General features: G+C 43.6%; 1 protein-coding gene across 1 annotated transcript; it reads left to right on the forward strand.

Annotated features, from left to right (window-relative positions):
- The first annotated feature begins 6,708 nt into the window (after positions 1–6,708).
- On the forward strand, positions 6,709–15,639 carry MEAK7 (MTOR associated protein, eak-7 homolog). Its single transcript, XM_065733100.1, has 8 exons — positions 6,709–6,796; positions 6,886–7,062; positions 9,672–9,902; positions 10,431–10,575; positions 11,198–11,635; positions 12,848–12,966; positions 14,111–14,290; positions 15,494–15,639. The coding sequence occupies exons 2-8, from the start codon at positions 6,895–6,897 to the stop codon at positions 15,614–15,616; spliced, it is 1,404 nt and encodes a 467-aa protein (XP_065589172.1). The 5' UTR covers positions 6,709–6,796; positions 6,886–6,894; the 3' UTR covers positions 15,617–15,639.
- The last annotated feature ends 336 nt before the right edge of the window (positions 15,640–15,975 follow it).

Genomic DNA, 15,975 nt, shown 5'->3' on the forward strand with positions numbered 1-15,975 from the left:
ATGTAGAGACAGCTGGTATGTTCTGGAAAGTATCTGTGAGAGACGGATCTGCCACACTCATTCTGTGAGGCTGCTCGACTAACCTAACGGGGAATAAAGGTAAAATATGAAGCAACTTACTGCCCTACTTCCCTCCTAGAACCTGTGGCTCTGGCAGCCAGGACAGCTGGACCACATAGGAAACTGATCCAGAGTACTGCTTTGGCAAGGATTGTGCTGATCAACAATCATCCATCTCATCAAAGACAGCCTAAAACTGCAAGTTTATTAGGCTAGTTCATAGCCTTTAAAATCACTCAAGCCCTGATCATGTCTGCATCACTTCTTTTCAAAACCTGAGTTCACCGTACAGCAGATGACAAAACACTGGATTCTTGTTACATGGTGGGTGTAAATACTGCACAGTGCCAAGAAATGCAGCTGTCCTGATGAAAAAGACTTCCTTCACTAGTAACTACAAATCAAAGATGTTTGTAAGGATTTTTCTCCCACTGTTCGGAGAAAAAGAGTCTGTGTGTGTTACAGAGGTGAACAAGGGTGAGAATGGGTTCAGGAATGTGTCAGAGATCTTCCCAGCTCCTAGTCAAGCACTCGTCTCCCAGATACAATGCTCTACATTTGTTTGATTCCTTCACTGCATCTCTGCCTTACTGTCCTGCTGGTGTTCACGCTTCCAGGCTTTTGGTTCAGCACAGCAAACAGTCTGGCCACAAGAACACAATGGTGACAGCATGCTGTGTGACCATCTATATTCATATACAGCTCCAAAAATCTGGGTCGTGGTGCTAATACCATGAATAGCATTGCCCACGTTACAAATGAAATAGATGACATGCAGGCTGTGCTCTGAGATCTCTGCTTTTCCTCCTGAAGCACCGTTCTTTTTAGAACAAACCCTCTGAACAAATGCACAGATTGCATATCTCTTGGAGAAGTTTCCCTTGCTAAAGGTGATTTGCCTTGTTAAATTTGCCTAGTTTATATGAAGATTCTAGCAGATGGTTCCATACAGCAGAAGATCTCATCCTCTAACTGGGGATGAAAGCACTGCTGTGAAAAAAGTTGTAAGTACCACATACCAAACTACGTTAGAAGTGGTTAAAATGGCCAGTGTTAGTATTCCAGAGCTAGAAAGTGGCAGAGTTCAGCACAGCTTGTCAGCTTGCCTTGTCATTGAACATGGGCTCAGCAAACATGAAGGCATTTGCTTTTGTGTTCAAGGCAAAGGAGACTGCATACAATCAGCTCTACTGCCATCCACATTTTACATTATATCTAATGACTACAAAACACAGGAAATGTTGCTTGTTGACACAAGACAGAATAATGAAAATAGTCTATCTCACATGATAGAACTGTGAAAGAAACTTCCCTCACAAAAAAAAAAAAAAAAAAAAAGCAAAAACAAAACAGCTGTAAGATTCTACCCTGAAAGAGAAAAGCATCCATGCTCAGTACAATGGAAATACATTTTGAAGGGTGCTCCTCTCCACAGGCAGCACTCATCATTTCTCTTCATTTTCCCCTTATTACTTAGTTCTTTAGCAACAGGTAAAAAACTTCAATGAAAAATTGTTTGTAAAAAGCATTTCCTTCTCACAGCAGCAGCAGAAGGATAACAGGACACTGAATAGAGACTGGATGAAGTCAGTGTGAAAGGCAGGAGAAAATTCGGTTGCAAGGATTGTGAAGCACAGTGGCAAACTCTTTCCCAGAGTTTCAGCTGGTGCAGACTCAGATCAGCACCACGCTAACTCCAGGGCACACTGCACGGCCTCACACTTCCCACTGCACAGCCTGCAGTATGTTCTTCATCCATGCTCCACATACAAACCCAACAGCATTTTGGAACAGTAAGAATCCTGCTTTCAACTATTTCATCAAGCCATGTAATAAATCCACTTTGCTCTTCCATGTATCATTCCTAGAATAGATTCCTAGAATAGATTCATAGAATAATACAGGGTGGAAAGGATCTCTGGATCCAACCACAGCTCAAAATGCAGGCTACACTATGTCAAGGACCATAAGGCCAAGGTAGCCAAGGAGAACGTTGTATTCCCTCTTGATTGTGGATCATGTGTTTCTTCCAGTTGCCAGGATCTAGTCCACAGCCCGCAGTAATCTTTCTGACGTACATACACACAGCACAAGCCATAATATAACTTTATAAAGTTGGGCACTGTAGTTTTCCTGCAGACACAGAGGCTGTTTCTTGGTGACAACAAGCCGCGCAGGAAGCATTTATCCCACCTGTAAGTACATTTTATAGGATGCTGCCTATTATTATCTTTACTCACAATCAGGTCAAACTCTTCACTGCATCTTTTCTTTTTTTGCCTTTTATAGAGGGAGCTGGTGACTAGCAGGCAGAGGTTTTGTAGAGGGAAGTAGAAAGACTTGCAAAACACAGAACTTCCTTTGTGACTACCTAAGAATGCAGCTCTGACTAGTCAGGCTCTTTCTTTCAGCCATATATGGCAATCTCATTAAAAACAGAAGACAAACCAGGTAAGCAGCTGCAAGGCAGGGGTGTGACAGGAGCCAATTAAATGTAGAGCTGAGTAATATATATATATAAAAGGGCATAAGCATGTGGGTTTAAGATAATACCTTTTAAAGTCAATTTTGTGCTGTAGGATGACCTGTGGGCTAAGCCTACAAGCAATCTGATCAAGTATTAACATTTTTGCAGGATTTCACATACTGATACTGTGGGTAGTTTGCAAAAACATATCAGGTTTGCAATCAAAACTGTCAACACAGAGTCTAACAAAACTAAAAAGAATTATGTTTGTGTTCAGCAGACCCTAGGATACAAAAAAGGTTTTTACAATCTAACTTCACTGTTTTTTCAGCTCATTGCCAAAGGCAATGTAAAGTTTTGCAATATAAAGTACCTTATATGCTCAGGAATAATTGGAAAGTTCAATGGATGGAACTTGTTTCCTTCATGTTACTTAAAAAGTAGTTAAGAAGTTAGAACAGGGGACTGGAAAAGAGTTTTGAAACCCAGTATTTTTTTCAGGAGCTATAGTCAGTATTTGTTTACATTGCAGGTTGTGGCCTTATAGTACTTCCCCTGAAACAAAAAGCAGTATTCTTAGAATTGCTGGGAATTAAGGCTATCAAGGTTTGCCACAGTCTTGGCAACCAAATAAAACCAAAGCAACTCAATTTCAGACCCATCTAAAATAAACATTTTTAAAAATTATGAAATAAAAGGGTTTGGGACTTTGAGGGTGCACACTTTTGCACTCTATAAGCAAATTCACATCTGTTGCTAGTTCACAAAATGAGTGCAGAGATTTACAGAGCTCTGCTTCATCTTCTTTCCTCCACCTTTCAATATAGTGGTCAATTCCCACATGTCCTTAAAAGGCCTCTCAGTGCATTCTCTCTTTCTTACTGGTGGAAACAAAATGATTTGCAAGAGTTCAGCTAGAGCATCTGAAAATACACTTGAGGAAGTGATTAGTCATTTACAGAGTGTCGCAAACTATTGCACTTACGAACCAGGTTTCTAGCTTGATTTGATTGACTCTTGGTGCAAAAAGGTGTTTGTTTACGACCTGCAAACCCTCCTGCAATAGGAGCATAATCTGTGCAATATAATGTTAGCATCTTGTGGCTTTAAGAGTATATCTGCACTGTAGATGACAGCCTAGTACTACATGGCAAGTGACCAAATGCCATCCAGTAGCTGCAGGAAGCTGTTTCCTGACTGACAGGCAGGGCAAATAAACCAAGTCACCTCTATTACATGAATAAAAAGGGCAAAACATCATACATCGTTGTAAAAGCAGCTGCCTGCAGGTTAGGAAGGCCAGATGTCCTTCAGGAGCTATGACTGGTTCAGAGCACAGCAGTTAAACAAGAGAGATTGTGAAATTGCCATGTTTGTAAAGACAACACTGTACTGATAAACAGTCTTAGTGCAAGGTCAGTGAAACTAGAATCTCTAGTCCTGGATTTCTAGATGGAGACACTATCATAAAGGTAGAGCTACAAAATGAAATGCAACCTTAATAAGAAACAACACAGTTGCATTTGAAACTACGTTCACAGAAATAGCAGCCTGTAAAAGGAAGTCAAAGAAAATTAGAAAAAAAATAACTCGAGTTCAAAAGCACTGTTTCATTTATTCTCTCTGCTTAATCTCTCTCTCGAGGCATCAAGTGGAAATTCATTAATTCTGACACAAACCAAAACATCACAGCAGACTTTCCAGTGATTACGTAGCCCAGGGAGAGAGACGTACCACGAATGAAGAGGACAGGGAAAGAGGCAAGAGACTAAAATAACGTATAATGAGAGCTTTTGTTCCTACATACGTGCAGTCAATCGCCGGGAGAATCTCAACACATTTCCAGCGCTGCTGAAGCAGTCGGTGCAAGCCGCAGTTAACTTTAACATACATCGCCACCGTGTGGACACATCAGCCTCCAGCAGCTTCCATTAATTGCTGAATTCACATGGCATGAATCACCTTTGCAGTGCCGGGGGTTTTGCTTCCTATGTCTCGGTCCTTCTGACACAAGGGGTTAGTTTATGTGGTTCAAGTGATCACGGAATCTCAGAGCTGCAGGGGTTGGAAGGGACATGTAGAGATTATGGAGGCCAATCCTGCTGCCAAAGCAGCTCCCAGCCCAGGTTGCACAGGTAGGCGTCCAGGAGGGTCTTGAACGTCTCCAGAGAGGGAGACTCCATCACCTCTCTGTGCAGCTCCAGTGCTCTGGCACTACACTGTGAAGTTCCCATGCACATTTGTGTAGAACTTCCTATGCTTCGGTTTGTGGCCGTTTCCCCTTGTCCTATCACCGTGCACTGCAGAAGTGAGTCCGGCCTTGTCCTTTTGCCTCCTGCACCATCTATCGATGTGCTTCAGATCCCCTCTGAGTTTTCTCTTTTCAAGGCTGTAAAATCCCAGGTCTCTCAGCTTCTCCTCATAAGGGAGAAGATAAAGGAAGTCCTTTATCATCTTTGTAGCCCTCCACTGTACTCTTTCCAGGAGATCCCTGTCTTTTTTTTCGTACCAGAAAACCCAGAAGTGGACTCAATACTACAGGTGAGGCCTCACCGGGGCAGAGTACAGGGAGAGGATCACCTCCCTCGACCCGCTGGCCACGCTCTTTGTAATGCATCCCAGGATCCCATTGTCCTTCTTGGCCACCAGGGCAGGCTGCTCATGGCCAACCATGAGGACCCCCATGTCCCTCTCTGTGGAGCTCCTCTCCAGCAGCTCATCCCCAACCTGTGCTGGAGCATGGTGGTTATTCCTCCCTACGTGCAAGACTCTATGCTTGCTCTTGTTAAACCTCATCTGGTTCCTCCTTGCCCAGCTCTCCAGCCTGTCCGGATCTCGCTGGATGGCAGAGCAGCTGTGTCAGCCATCCCTCCCAGCTTCCTATCATCCTCAGACTTTCTGAGAGTGGACACTATCTCCCATCTGGGGTCACCGGTGAAGATGTTGAACAGGACTGGATAAGGCAAACCGGAATCAGTGTGTGTTTATTCAAACATGACCCGCTTTTGGTGGGATATAAGCAAACATTTCTCCTCAGAACACAGCGGTGATGCACCAGCACAGCTGCCCAGGGATGGGGGTCACCGTCTCGGGGCTGTCCCAGCACCGCGGGGATGTGGCACAGAAGGACGTGATGGGCTGGGCTGGGTCTGGCCACCTTTGGGTCTTTGATTTTGTGATCTCGGAGTTCGTCCCAAAACGAAGCGGCTCTACCGGTTTGCAAGAAGGCTCCTTCAGCGTCAGAGCCGGAGCCGCTCAGCCTCGGCGCGGGGAGGAGCTGAGGGGCGGTGCCGCTGGGCGCCATTCCCGCTCTCCGCCTCATGGCGCTGCGTGGCGGGCGGCGGTGGCTGCGCGGGGCCGCGTGGAGAGGTGCGGTGCGGGGCACTGCGGGTCGGGTGGGATGCAGTAACACGGCCAGTGGTTGCAGCGGCCGCTTCTGTGCTCTGCCAGCCCGGGGCTGCTTAAATGAACGCAAGGCTTGCGGTTTTCTCGCCCGGGGATGATGCTTTTCGCGCAGGGTTTGGGGCCTGCGCTGCTCGCGTAGAGCCTCGGTGCTCCGCCCAGAGCTCCGTGTGGAAGCTGTAGTCCCGAAAACGAGGGGCCAGAAGCGGTCATGCGCAGCTGGGTGTGTGCGAGGCCGCTGTGCTGCTCCGCTGCACGGAGAAACCGCAGTGTGCGGCTCAGGCAAAGCCCCGCGCCTTAATTCGGGCCCTTGTGCCCTGAGAAATAAGCGTAGCGTCAAACATTTATCATAATGCTGTGAGCAGCGGCTCCCAGCACTGCACCCCAGTTCATGCGAAGCTCTGCAGCATGGATGTGTCTGCAGTCCTACCCTGGATGTGTTTCCCCGTGGCAGCTTTCTGAGTGATTTCTGAGCTGGAGACTGAGAAAAACTTCTCATGCAGTCTTCATAGTGATGGTGGTGTAGTGCTGTGTATTATTGGCAGGCACGGCTTCAGTCTGTTAATGCATCAGAAAGATGCAGCGTCATCTGCTGCAAACAATCCATAATTATTAGGCTGTTACCTTCACATCACTGATGTATTCCAGCTGGTTGCTTTGTGCGAGCTGATTTAATCATTAAATCATACTAGTTTTTCCATTTGATAAGACCATAGTGACGTTTGAGTTGGTAGACAGGATGGTCAAAGCAGAGAGCTGATGTTGGCCTTTTTTAAAGCACAGTTACTGCCACACAGCTAACAGTAGCTTCCATAGTTTCTCATCAAACTCATCAATTTGCTCCTCTTGGAGCTCCTCTTTGCTCTGGTACATCAGGTTGGTTGGTTGGTATGTCTCTTGGGACCGCTGTGATACTGCTCTGTCTTTGTGCTTATTTCCCTTTCCCTTTGCTTCAGGTTGAAAAGATGGGAAATGCAGAAAGCAATGCCTATCGGAACCACCTTTCCAGATTTCTTCCTGAGGAGCAGGCTGATGTTGATGGTATATTTGATACCTTATCAGGATCAAGCAGCTCAGCAGCAGCCAAAACTGGAAAAGCTACAAAGAAAACTTTGACTCTGGAAGCACTGAAGGCAAGAAAATAAATTATTTCTCTTATATCTAGAACAGTATATTGAATGCAGTTCTAGAATGGAATTAAAGACATGGCAGTAATTATTTTAAGGGTACTTGTCTTAATTTAATAGTTCATATTTTGGGGTAGGACAGATATTTATTATTTTCTTACAGTTTAACCTGAGTAATGACTTCTGAGTTGGTATTTCTCTCCTAAATTGCACTGTTGCATCAGTTTGCAGCTTTCCTGATCCTGAGATAGGTGGGAAGGTATGAAAATACTTTTACAGAATCCAGAAAAAATGGGAGGAATGCTGTTTCCCCAGGAGTCTGTACGTGTCATTTATTTATGGATTTTCTCAAGATGCTGTCACATGCTCAGTTTGTTTTTGACTATGTTGCTTTCCCTCAATTGCATCACTATCTAGCATTCTAACTTGCATCAGGAGAGAATTCAGTTTTGCTTGATTAAGCTGTAGCTCCCTATTTTATCTAATTAGCATATTTTATGCTCTCTGATTAACTTTGCATTCATTTTCTAATCAAGAAAGAAGTGGAAAATGATTCGTTGTAATGCTTAATAACTTCAGTTAGATAGGAACCAAGTGGCCAAATGAATGTAGCATTAAAATGCATTGGTACATATACTATGCAATTAATGGGATCAAATTAGAACCACATGAAAGAGACAGGATATTTTAAGGTATTTAGCAGTGCATCTGCATACAGACCAGCTTTGACTTCCTTCTAGTGTGGCTTTTTATCAGCTGTCACCAGTTTGGAAGCAGTGCTGCCCAGTCTTTTAGTTCTGATACCTCCTTCCATGAACCTGGTGACCTTGGTGACCTCAAGGAAGTTCTCTTTCTGGTTTTGCCCTTCTCTCGAGGGGATGTTTGATAAACCATTGTTGATTTCCTTCCCTTTCCCTTTTGTTTGCCATCATAAATCTTTGGAGAGACTGCCTGTGGGTGCCTAATTCCTTCGTACAGGGGTGATTGCAGTGGCATGCCTGCATTCCTGGGTTCCTGAGCTAGACTGGTCCATGGCATGTTTAATCTAGCAAGTTTGATAACATTGGCTGGGCCCCACTTAGCAACTCGGGTGAATACATGCATAAGCTTTACTAGAAAGAAGCTGTGTGGCTTCTGGAGCAGAGCAGGCTGCACTGCACAGTTGGAAAGCAGGAAGAGCAGGTATCTCTAGATAATTACTTGGAGCCCTTTACAACAGGAATTCTAAGGTGTCAGAGATATGTGTTCATTAGATGTTCTCTAGAGCTTCCCTTTTTACCATTCTACTTTCCTTCACCTGCCCTATTCCCCTCAAATCTGCTCTTGGAATAACTGTAAGCATAACAGAATACTGCAGCTAAGTGGTGGGTGGGGAGGGATATGGTTTAGGTGGGTAATAACTGCAGTGTGAAGTAAGAAGCCCTTCAGTGTGCTGTTTTCAATGTTGTTCCCTGCTGCTTGTGTTACTTCAGGCTCGTGCAGTGCTTTTAGAAAGCCTCTTGAAGGCAGCTCTACCCCATGACTGTCCCTCCCTCTGTATGAAGCTTTCTAATGTGTGTGACTGTGGCTTTACTAATTCTGCTTCTGCTGAAATCAATGGGAGTTGTACCACTGACGTCAGCAGAAGGAAGGTAGAGCTCAGCACATTAGATCTCACCCCATGGGCACAGCAACAGCCATTAACATCAAATAGGAACATCCCTGGTGCCTCTGATAGGGGTGGTATTGAGCCAGCAATAGATGGGTAATAGCAGCTCTGCTGAATCGATTGGGAGTGCTTTTACACAGGTGGAGCTGTTGATTTCAGTGTAGTCCCCACTGGGCAGTGCCTCAGGTCGTGTGTTCAGCATGCTGAGCACAGTGCTTCACACAGTGAAGACGTGGTAATAATATCCTAGAATATGGATGTATTTTAGGTGGCATTTTTAAACCCTGTCATTAACTTGAAACTGTGAATGTTTCTTGAACACAGTTTCAGATCTTTCTGTGGTGCTGTGATGTGTGCACATGAATTGAAGTTAGATGTCAGTTCAGTGGGTCTGTCATGCAACTGAAGTGAACAGTCCCAGAGTTCAAGTGTCTTAACATTAAGGATGCCTTATAAAACTCAGATGACCTCAGTTCTGTTGCACGTGCTTTGAGTTAAAAACTTTGCCCACTGCCTGCATTTTCATCAGGCCAAAACTGAAGATACATAAAAAGCTTTACACGCCCTTTGGTTTCAGGTGTCTGTCCACTATCAAAAGCAGAATCACCTGAACTGTACAGCTTCTAATACGGTCTTCATCCACACATCCTTCACTAACAGCCTGTTAACAGCCTAGTGGTTTGTTGAAATCCATGGCATTTGTAGAATAGCAGTACCAATTTAAGTCACAAAATCATATTGGAAAGAACATGCTATCAAAATAGAGATGTTTTTTCTCTTGGTAAACCAGACTTTGACGAAAGTTTGTTTCTGTTAGTCAAAACCTTCTACTGCTGATGGCTACTAATCTGTTAGCAGAAATCATTCATAGCAGTATATCTCAGCACACATTCGCTGTGTTCTTTGTTTAAAAAATACTAATTATTCATTTAAAAATATACATTCTTTGCTGCTTTCCTCCTTGTAGGCATATATGCAGGAACCAGTGCCAGAGCAAATGATTGTTCGGCTGTACAACGGAATGAGGAGCATTGACCTGACTGGAAAGTCTTCTGTGCTGAGTGACCAGATTGCTAAGGAGCAGTTTGTGATTTTTATGTCCAACCTCTTAAAAGGGAATGCAGATGAGAAGATTACCATAATAATGAGAATGATCTCCACCACAGAAGGGCCTGTGAAGGGCAAGCAAATCCAAGAGGTACACCAAAAAGTTAAATGCGTGTTCTGTGGGAAAGTGAGACAGCAAAGACATTAGGAGGTTATGTGAAGGTAATCCTTAGGATGCAGGATGATTCAGAACAGGATTCATGGCTGTTTTCACTCTGCTGCTGACTTGCTGGTATTGGACAGACAGCACAGGCTAGAGTCAGCAAAGGCTGTGGTGTGGCTGGTGCTTCTGGAAACAGGACAGATCAGGAGGTATCTTACAGCATGTAATGATGACTGGGGAAGTGATACTTAAAAATATGATTTGCAAGATTTATGACTCTGATAAAGCAATTACAGAATCATAGAGGTTGGAAGGGACCTCTGGGGATCACCAAGTCCAACCCCCCTGCTAAAGCAGGTTCCCTAGGGTAGATTATTTCTGACTTCATGAGAGGAGATGCTTCTGTTATTGGGATTACACCTTCAGCACAACTTGCCCTTGCCCTTAAAAAGTCCTTGGAGTACACGGCAGTGTTATTTAAGAAATGATGAGATGATGGTGTTTTAACCTTTTAAGTTCACAGAGGATCTGATCAAGTCTGTAGTCCATGTACTGAGCTACAGGAAGGAACTGAAAGGTTGGAATTTGGAGAACACCAGGGATTCTGCAAGTGGAATAAAGGCTCTGTCTTCCCAGCTTCTGTCAGAACTGAAACTTGCAGGTAAGCAACACTGATGTAATACTTCCCAAAATGTCACAGAGCTTGCACAGTCACTGATTTCAACATTAATTTGCTTTCTATGCCATAGTTCTTTGAATTAAAATGATGAGAACAATTTTGAAACCTAGTGCTTTGAGAATAACTTGGGAACTTTGATTATTCTAGCTTACCATCTTTCTTCAAAAATTCAGGATCGAGGTCACAGTTGAAGTGGACACGCAAAACTATTTGTCATAGAGCAGAACTGTTTTACAAATACCTGACTTGCAGGTGACATCTGGATGCATCTGCATACGTTTTCTGATTGTTTGTCATTTTGCAAAGCCCACGTGTACCTTTGCACTGTTGTAGTCATAGATTTTGCTGTTTTCCAAAGAACATCTCATTTGTTGTTATACTATAATTCTAACAGCCCTACCAATGTGAGGGGCTGGTGTTTCTCAGTTCTGTGCATGTACCTTCTTGATGTAGTTGATAGTTTACTGTCTGTGGCTCTTTTTGTACACGATTTTATGTCTAAACAAAACAGAATATCTTTTTTACACTCAAAAATGAACTGATTGTTTTTCTGAAGGAAAGTACAGACCAGCTTACTACTGGTGCCTTGTGTCTTCTTCTTTAGATGGGACAAAAGCTGTGAGTCCTCAGCTGCTGGAGGTGAATTTTGATAGAAGTGTCATTGAGGACTGGGTGTTCCGAGTTCCACAGATCTCAGCTTTCCTCAGCGTTGTTATCAGGCAAGGCCTCCATGTTCTGCATTCCCTCCCAGACCAAACCAAAGACATAGTCAACCTGGTTCCAGGCTGCAAAGGCATCAAAGGAAGAATTGTCAGCCTCTTTGACATCCCATCCGTCATATACATCAACTCTCATTTGCCTGCAGAGCTGCAGCATAAGTGGCGACTTTTATTTTCTTCCAAGCTTCACGGAGAAAGCTTCTCCCAGCTCTGTGCACATGTAGTGAACAAAGGTCCCTGCATCGTGATCTTAAAGGACACAGATGGCTTTATCTTTGGTGGCTTTGCATCTCACTCCTGGGAGGTGAAACCACAGTTTCAAGGTAAAACTCACTTTTTTTTTTCCTGTTAATATCTCATGGTTCTGGAAAACATTGCTTATTCTGTACAGGTACGAGAACCCAGCCTGCTTAATGGATATTGTAGTTTTATTTTCATAACAGATAGCATTTCCAGCATTTCAAGTGTAGTTTCCCATGGCAAAAATTCATTTTGGAAGTGTGTGACTGACATACCAAGTTCTTTTGCTCTTGCACCTGGCCAGACATATTGCTGATGAATGGTTATACTGTGTCTGTCATTTGAGAAGACTTCTAACATTGCAGGACGTATTGATCATGGTTTCCCTGGCAGTGAAATCTGTCAGCTCCTGTAGCTCGGTAGGTGAGGGTGAACTCAGTACGGCGTAGATGCTGAAACAGCGTTTAAGTAACGTGTCCAGCAGATGGCAGTCGTTCATTTCAGAGCTGCTGAGCAAAATCCTGCGCTAAGTTTCCTATTGCCTTTGTTACCCTTTAAACGTTGAGCAGCAAAAGATTCTGTTGGACAAGCTCAACATTTGGTTCCCTTAAAAACACAGGAGAGAGAGAGGAGGGATTGTTTTGTAACTCTTCGAGGTGATCCTCAGTGACAAAGAAAAGATGGATTTGGGATGATCTGTCTTGCTGGGAATCCTCCCTCTGATACATTAAAAATCTCAATTCCTACATTAGGTAATGGTTGATAATTACCATTCTGCACAGTTACTACAATATTGTGTGGGTTACACATTCTCCTCCTTTCTTCTGATAAAATAACATGTGGGGTTGTTCTGCACACTCCAGGCCCCTCTGAGTACAAAACGAGGCGTAATGAAAGTTGCACTTAAATCAGTGACCCTAAACTGATCTGTACAGTCAGAACTGTGGGTGTCTGCAGGCATATCACTGGGCACAGATCCAGCAGCTGGCCAGTTTTAGATGACACAGCATGAGCCTGTGATAGGTGTACCCGTGCTTGGAATGTGGTGTACTACTCATGGCTCTGACTGCCCTTGGTCACAGCCATATAATCCCATTGGTTTCTATGGCTTTGCACAGAGTTAACTGAGAGTAAACAATAGGTCTAGATCTTGATTAGACATAGCTATTGGCTTTCTGAGATTGCACCTGCTTTCCTTCATTTATTCAGCTGCCCTTCTTCAATACCTTTTTTCCATCCTATCTTTAGGCACTGTTGGGCCAGTGGTCTGACCTCAGGTGTTTTTCTCTTTGCAGGTGACAATAGATGTTTTCTGTTTTCTGTCTTTCCCTCTCTCGCTGTATACACGTGCACAGGATATAATGACCACTACATGTATCTGAACCACGGCCAACAAACGATGCCAAATGGACTTGTAAGTACTGAGAAATGGCAATTTGGAAATTGGATTCGTGGTTGAGGTTTGGATGTGTTTGTTTTTTTGTTTTTTTTTTTGCTTCTGTTACTTCGAGCACATTTGTTTCACTTGCTTTTTCTCTGAGGATGTTTTCAGTCTTTCTCTGTGCTATTTCTCTCTCGGTTACTAGGAGGATTATTATTATTTGTTGCCTGAAATCATCAGGGTAAGGCTTGAACTGGGGATGCCAATGATGAACTGCCTGCAGTACTAATAGAGTTTTTACTTTTCTTTATAGTTGAAGTACCACATCAGCTGGGATAGGCTTTGTTCCCATCTGGCCCATGCATGTGGGCTTCATGCAGGTTGGGGTTCTGAGATTATGGGAACAGTGTGTGTTGGGTTTTTTTTTCCCCAGGTTTTCTGGGAGATCTGGCAGCATGTGTCCACGTTATTGGACAAGCAGGAGCTGGCTGAGCTTTGGAATAGAAGAGCTTTGCACTGGCTGTTCTCATTGCTACAGTAATTGCTTTTTAAATGATGGAGTTAGAGCACAAGAGTTCTCTGCAGGCTGCTGCTGCTGGGAGTCCAGTGGCCTCAGCTCCCTTCACTCAGATCCGTGAATGAGCTCCCCAGATGCAGAGGTGTTTCTGCAGAACCACAGAACAACTTCTGTTCTGAACAGTGTTTTAGATTGGCTGTGTTATGTGCCCGTAACTTTGGGAATTGCAGCAGTCTGAGATAAATTTGCAACACAGAAAGCAAACAACATCAAATTACGTTACCCATTTATGTGGATGCTTTTCTGGATGGAAACAGTGCAGCTGAACCCAAGGCTTCCAATCTGTTTAAAATGGAACTGTCAATCAATAAGCAAAAGCTGGAGAGCTACGTTTGTGGCACAAGGCAGAGCTGAAGCCCTTGCAGATCCTGACATTCTGTAAAGCATACAGAGAGGGCAGCATCACACGGGTAAATCCTTGTTTGTCTTCAGGAATGCTGAATCTGTGTACAGATCAGGTTCACATAGAATATCTATTTTCACCTACCAGCCGAGCGTGGCATAAACACTGCACTTGGCAAAGCACCATCTTGGTTTCATAACTTGTCTGCTCTGTTCTGCTCGTGTAGCAAATGCTCAGTGTGCTGCTTTGGTTTGCAGGGCATGGGTGGACAGCACGATTACTTCGGACTCTGGGTGGACAGTGATTATGGGAAGGGACACAGTAAAGCAAAGCCTCGATGTACCACCTACAACAGCCCTCAGCTGTCAGCTAAAGAGGACTTTACACTGGATGCCTTGGAAGTTTGGGCAGTGGGGGACATGCCTGAAGGCGCAGAGGTTGGTGAGCAAGGCTGAAAGCTGTGAAACAGCATCCTCGTTGGAATGGGAGATGTCAATGAAAAACAGTTTAAGTTTTCTCATGAACACTGGCTCTCTTTTTCTTTAACTCGATGTATGGTGCCATACATTTTGCTCCAAGAAGACTGCAAAACAATAGTGAAGTTATTGGGAGTTCCAGTAAGAAAAAGGATCAGGAGCCATGAGGCAGTAGAAGAGCAATATGTGATTCTGAATTTCTGGAGGCCTTTCTTATACTGAGGAATGGCCTCAAGGAGGAACCTCCTTGGAGGAGCTGAGTAAAAGCCAGTGATGTAGAACAGAAACAAAGCACTAGAAATGTGAAAATAAGTCTCATCTATAGCTCAGGAAGAGAACTGAACGAAGCAAAATGTTTCTTTATCAGTAAGTTGTAATTTATTGTTGTTTTGCAGTAGATTAGCCATTTATAATCCTTGCAGCTCCATCCCCAGCACTTCCTTATCTGACAGAGACTAATAAAAAAGCAGCAGGAGCTGCATTTAAACAGCTGATATTCTGAGTAGAGCAGTAGTATTTGAAGTGCCTAGGAAACCTGCTTTCACCAGGGATACAGAGAGAGCTTTGTTGCTTAAACAGTTTGTGATTAGATTTATGTCAGTCTTTCTGCACCTGGCTTATCCCTGGGAATGAGTTTGAGACTTCTTTCCTGTCTCCTCTGTCCCTGCAGTTCATTCTGTTATTAAACTCTCTGTTCTGTTCTGCATAGTTGCTTTTTTTGTTTTGGTGGCTGTTTTTGTTTAAACTTTATATTTCTTTTCATACTAAATTAATGTATGCTGTCAGTTCACTGGACACATAGCTCTGAATAGAAACAGAACAAATTGTTTACAACAACTGTTGAATGGTACTTGAGTCTCTTCCTTAAAAAAGAATGCACATCTGCACTGGAAATTGAGGTCAGGCTCGTAACCTGAATGAACTTGAACTGGTGCACTGTCCTATCACACATTTTGTCTGTCCTGTTTTGTGTAGCCATAGGGATTGGTCATTTCATGTATCCCTGTGAATCGTAGATGCCTCACTTGGAAAGAATGCCTGCTCCCTGGTGACAAGCTTGCAAACCACATTTCTTGGGGACTTCTGAGTACATCTCTTTCTTGCAGCTGAACGTTAATCTTGTAACAACGTTGTAAATTGCCTTTATTTTATTTTGCTTTACAGGCTAAAGGTAAGAAGAGTATCCTGGATGTAGACCCTGAGGCTCAGGCCTTACTGGAAATGACTGGAAAAAGTCGGCACAGCGAAGGCTTACGAGAACCCATTGAAGATGAAGATGATAACTAAAAGGATTTGCTCCTCGATGTTAATATTCCTCCTTCCCCCCCCACCCCCCTTCCCTAATTATCTGGGGCTCAGTGCTGCATATTGAGCTGGGGAACTGATGTGTAGTTACATGAAAAAATGTAGACAAGACGTTGATTAAGGCACTTATACCTCAACTACACATATTTATTGGTATGCAATGAAATTGGTGCAAATTGTGGTTGTATCTTCCGTTGGTAAACACAGAGTAGTCCTTGTGATTCCATATAAGGAATGTTATTAATTTGCTTTGCTCCAGTTAAATCGAGTGACTATGGGCTGCAAGAGGGGCAGAACACTTAAGGGCACAGAATCCAGTTTTCTGGTAATATGCTGTGCTT

This window comes from Cyrtonyx montezumae, unplaced genomic scaffold (genome assembly GCF_038088225.1).
Source record: "Cyrtonyx montezumae isolate F1298 unplaced genomic scaffold, pur_monq_1.0 scaffold_17, whole genome shotgun sequence".
In the NCBI taxonomy this organism is placed as follows: Eukaryota; Metazoa; Chordata; class Aves; order Galliformes; family Odontophoridae; genus Cyrtonyx; species Cyrtonyx montezumae.

Excerpts from the sequence above, each read along its gene's own strand:
- MEAK7 (XM_065733100.1), top strand. The coding sequence starts at position 6,895 with ATGGGAAATGCAGAAAGCAATGCCTATCGGAACCACCTTTCCAGATTT. Across the intron at positions 12,967-14,110 it reads AAACGATGCCAAATGGACTT|GGCATGGGTGGACAGCACGA; the intron begins GTAAGTACTGAG and ends TTTGGTTTGCAG. Across the intron at positions 14,291-15,493 it reads ACATGCCTGAAGGCGCAGAG|GCTAAAGGTAAGAAGAGTAT; the intron begins GTTGGTGAGCAA and ends TTTGCTTTACAG.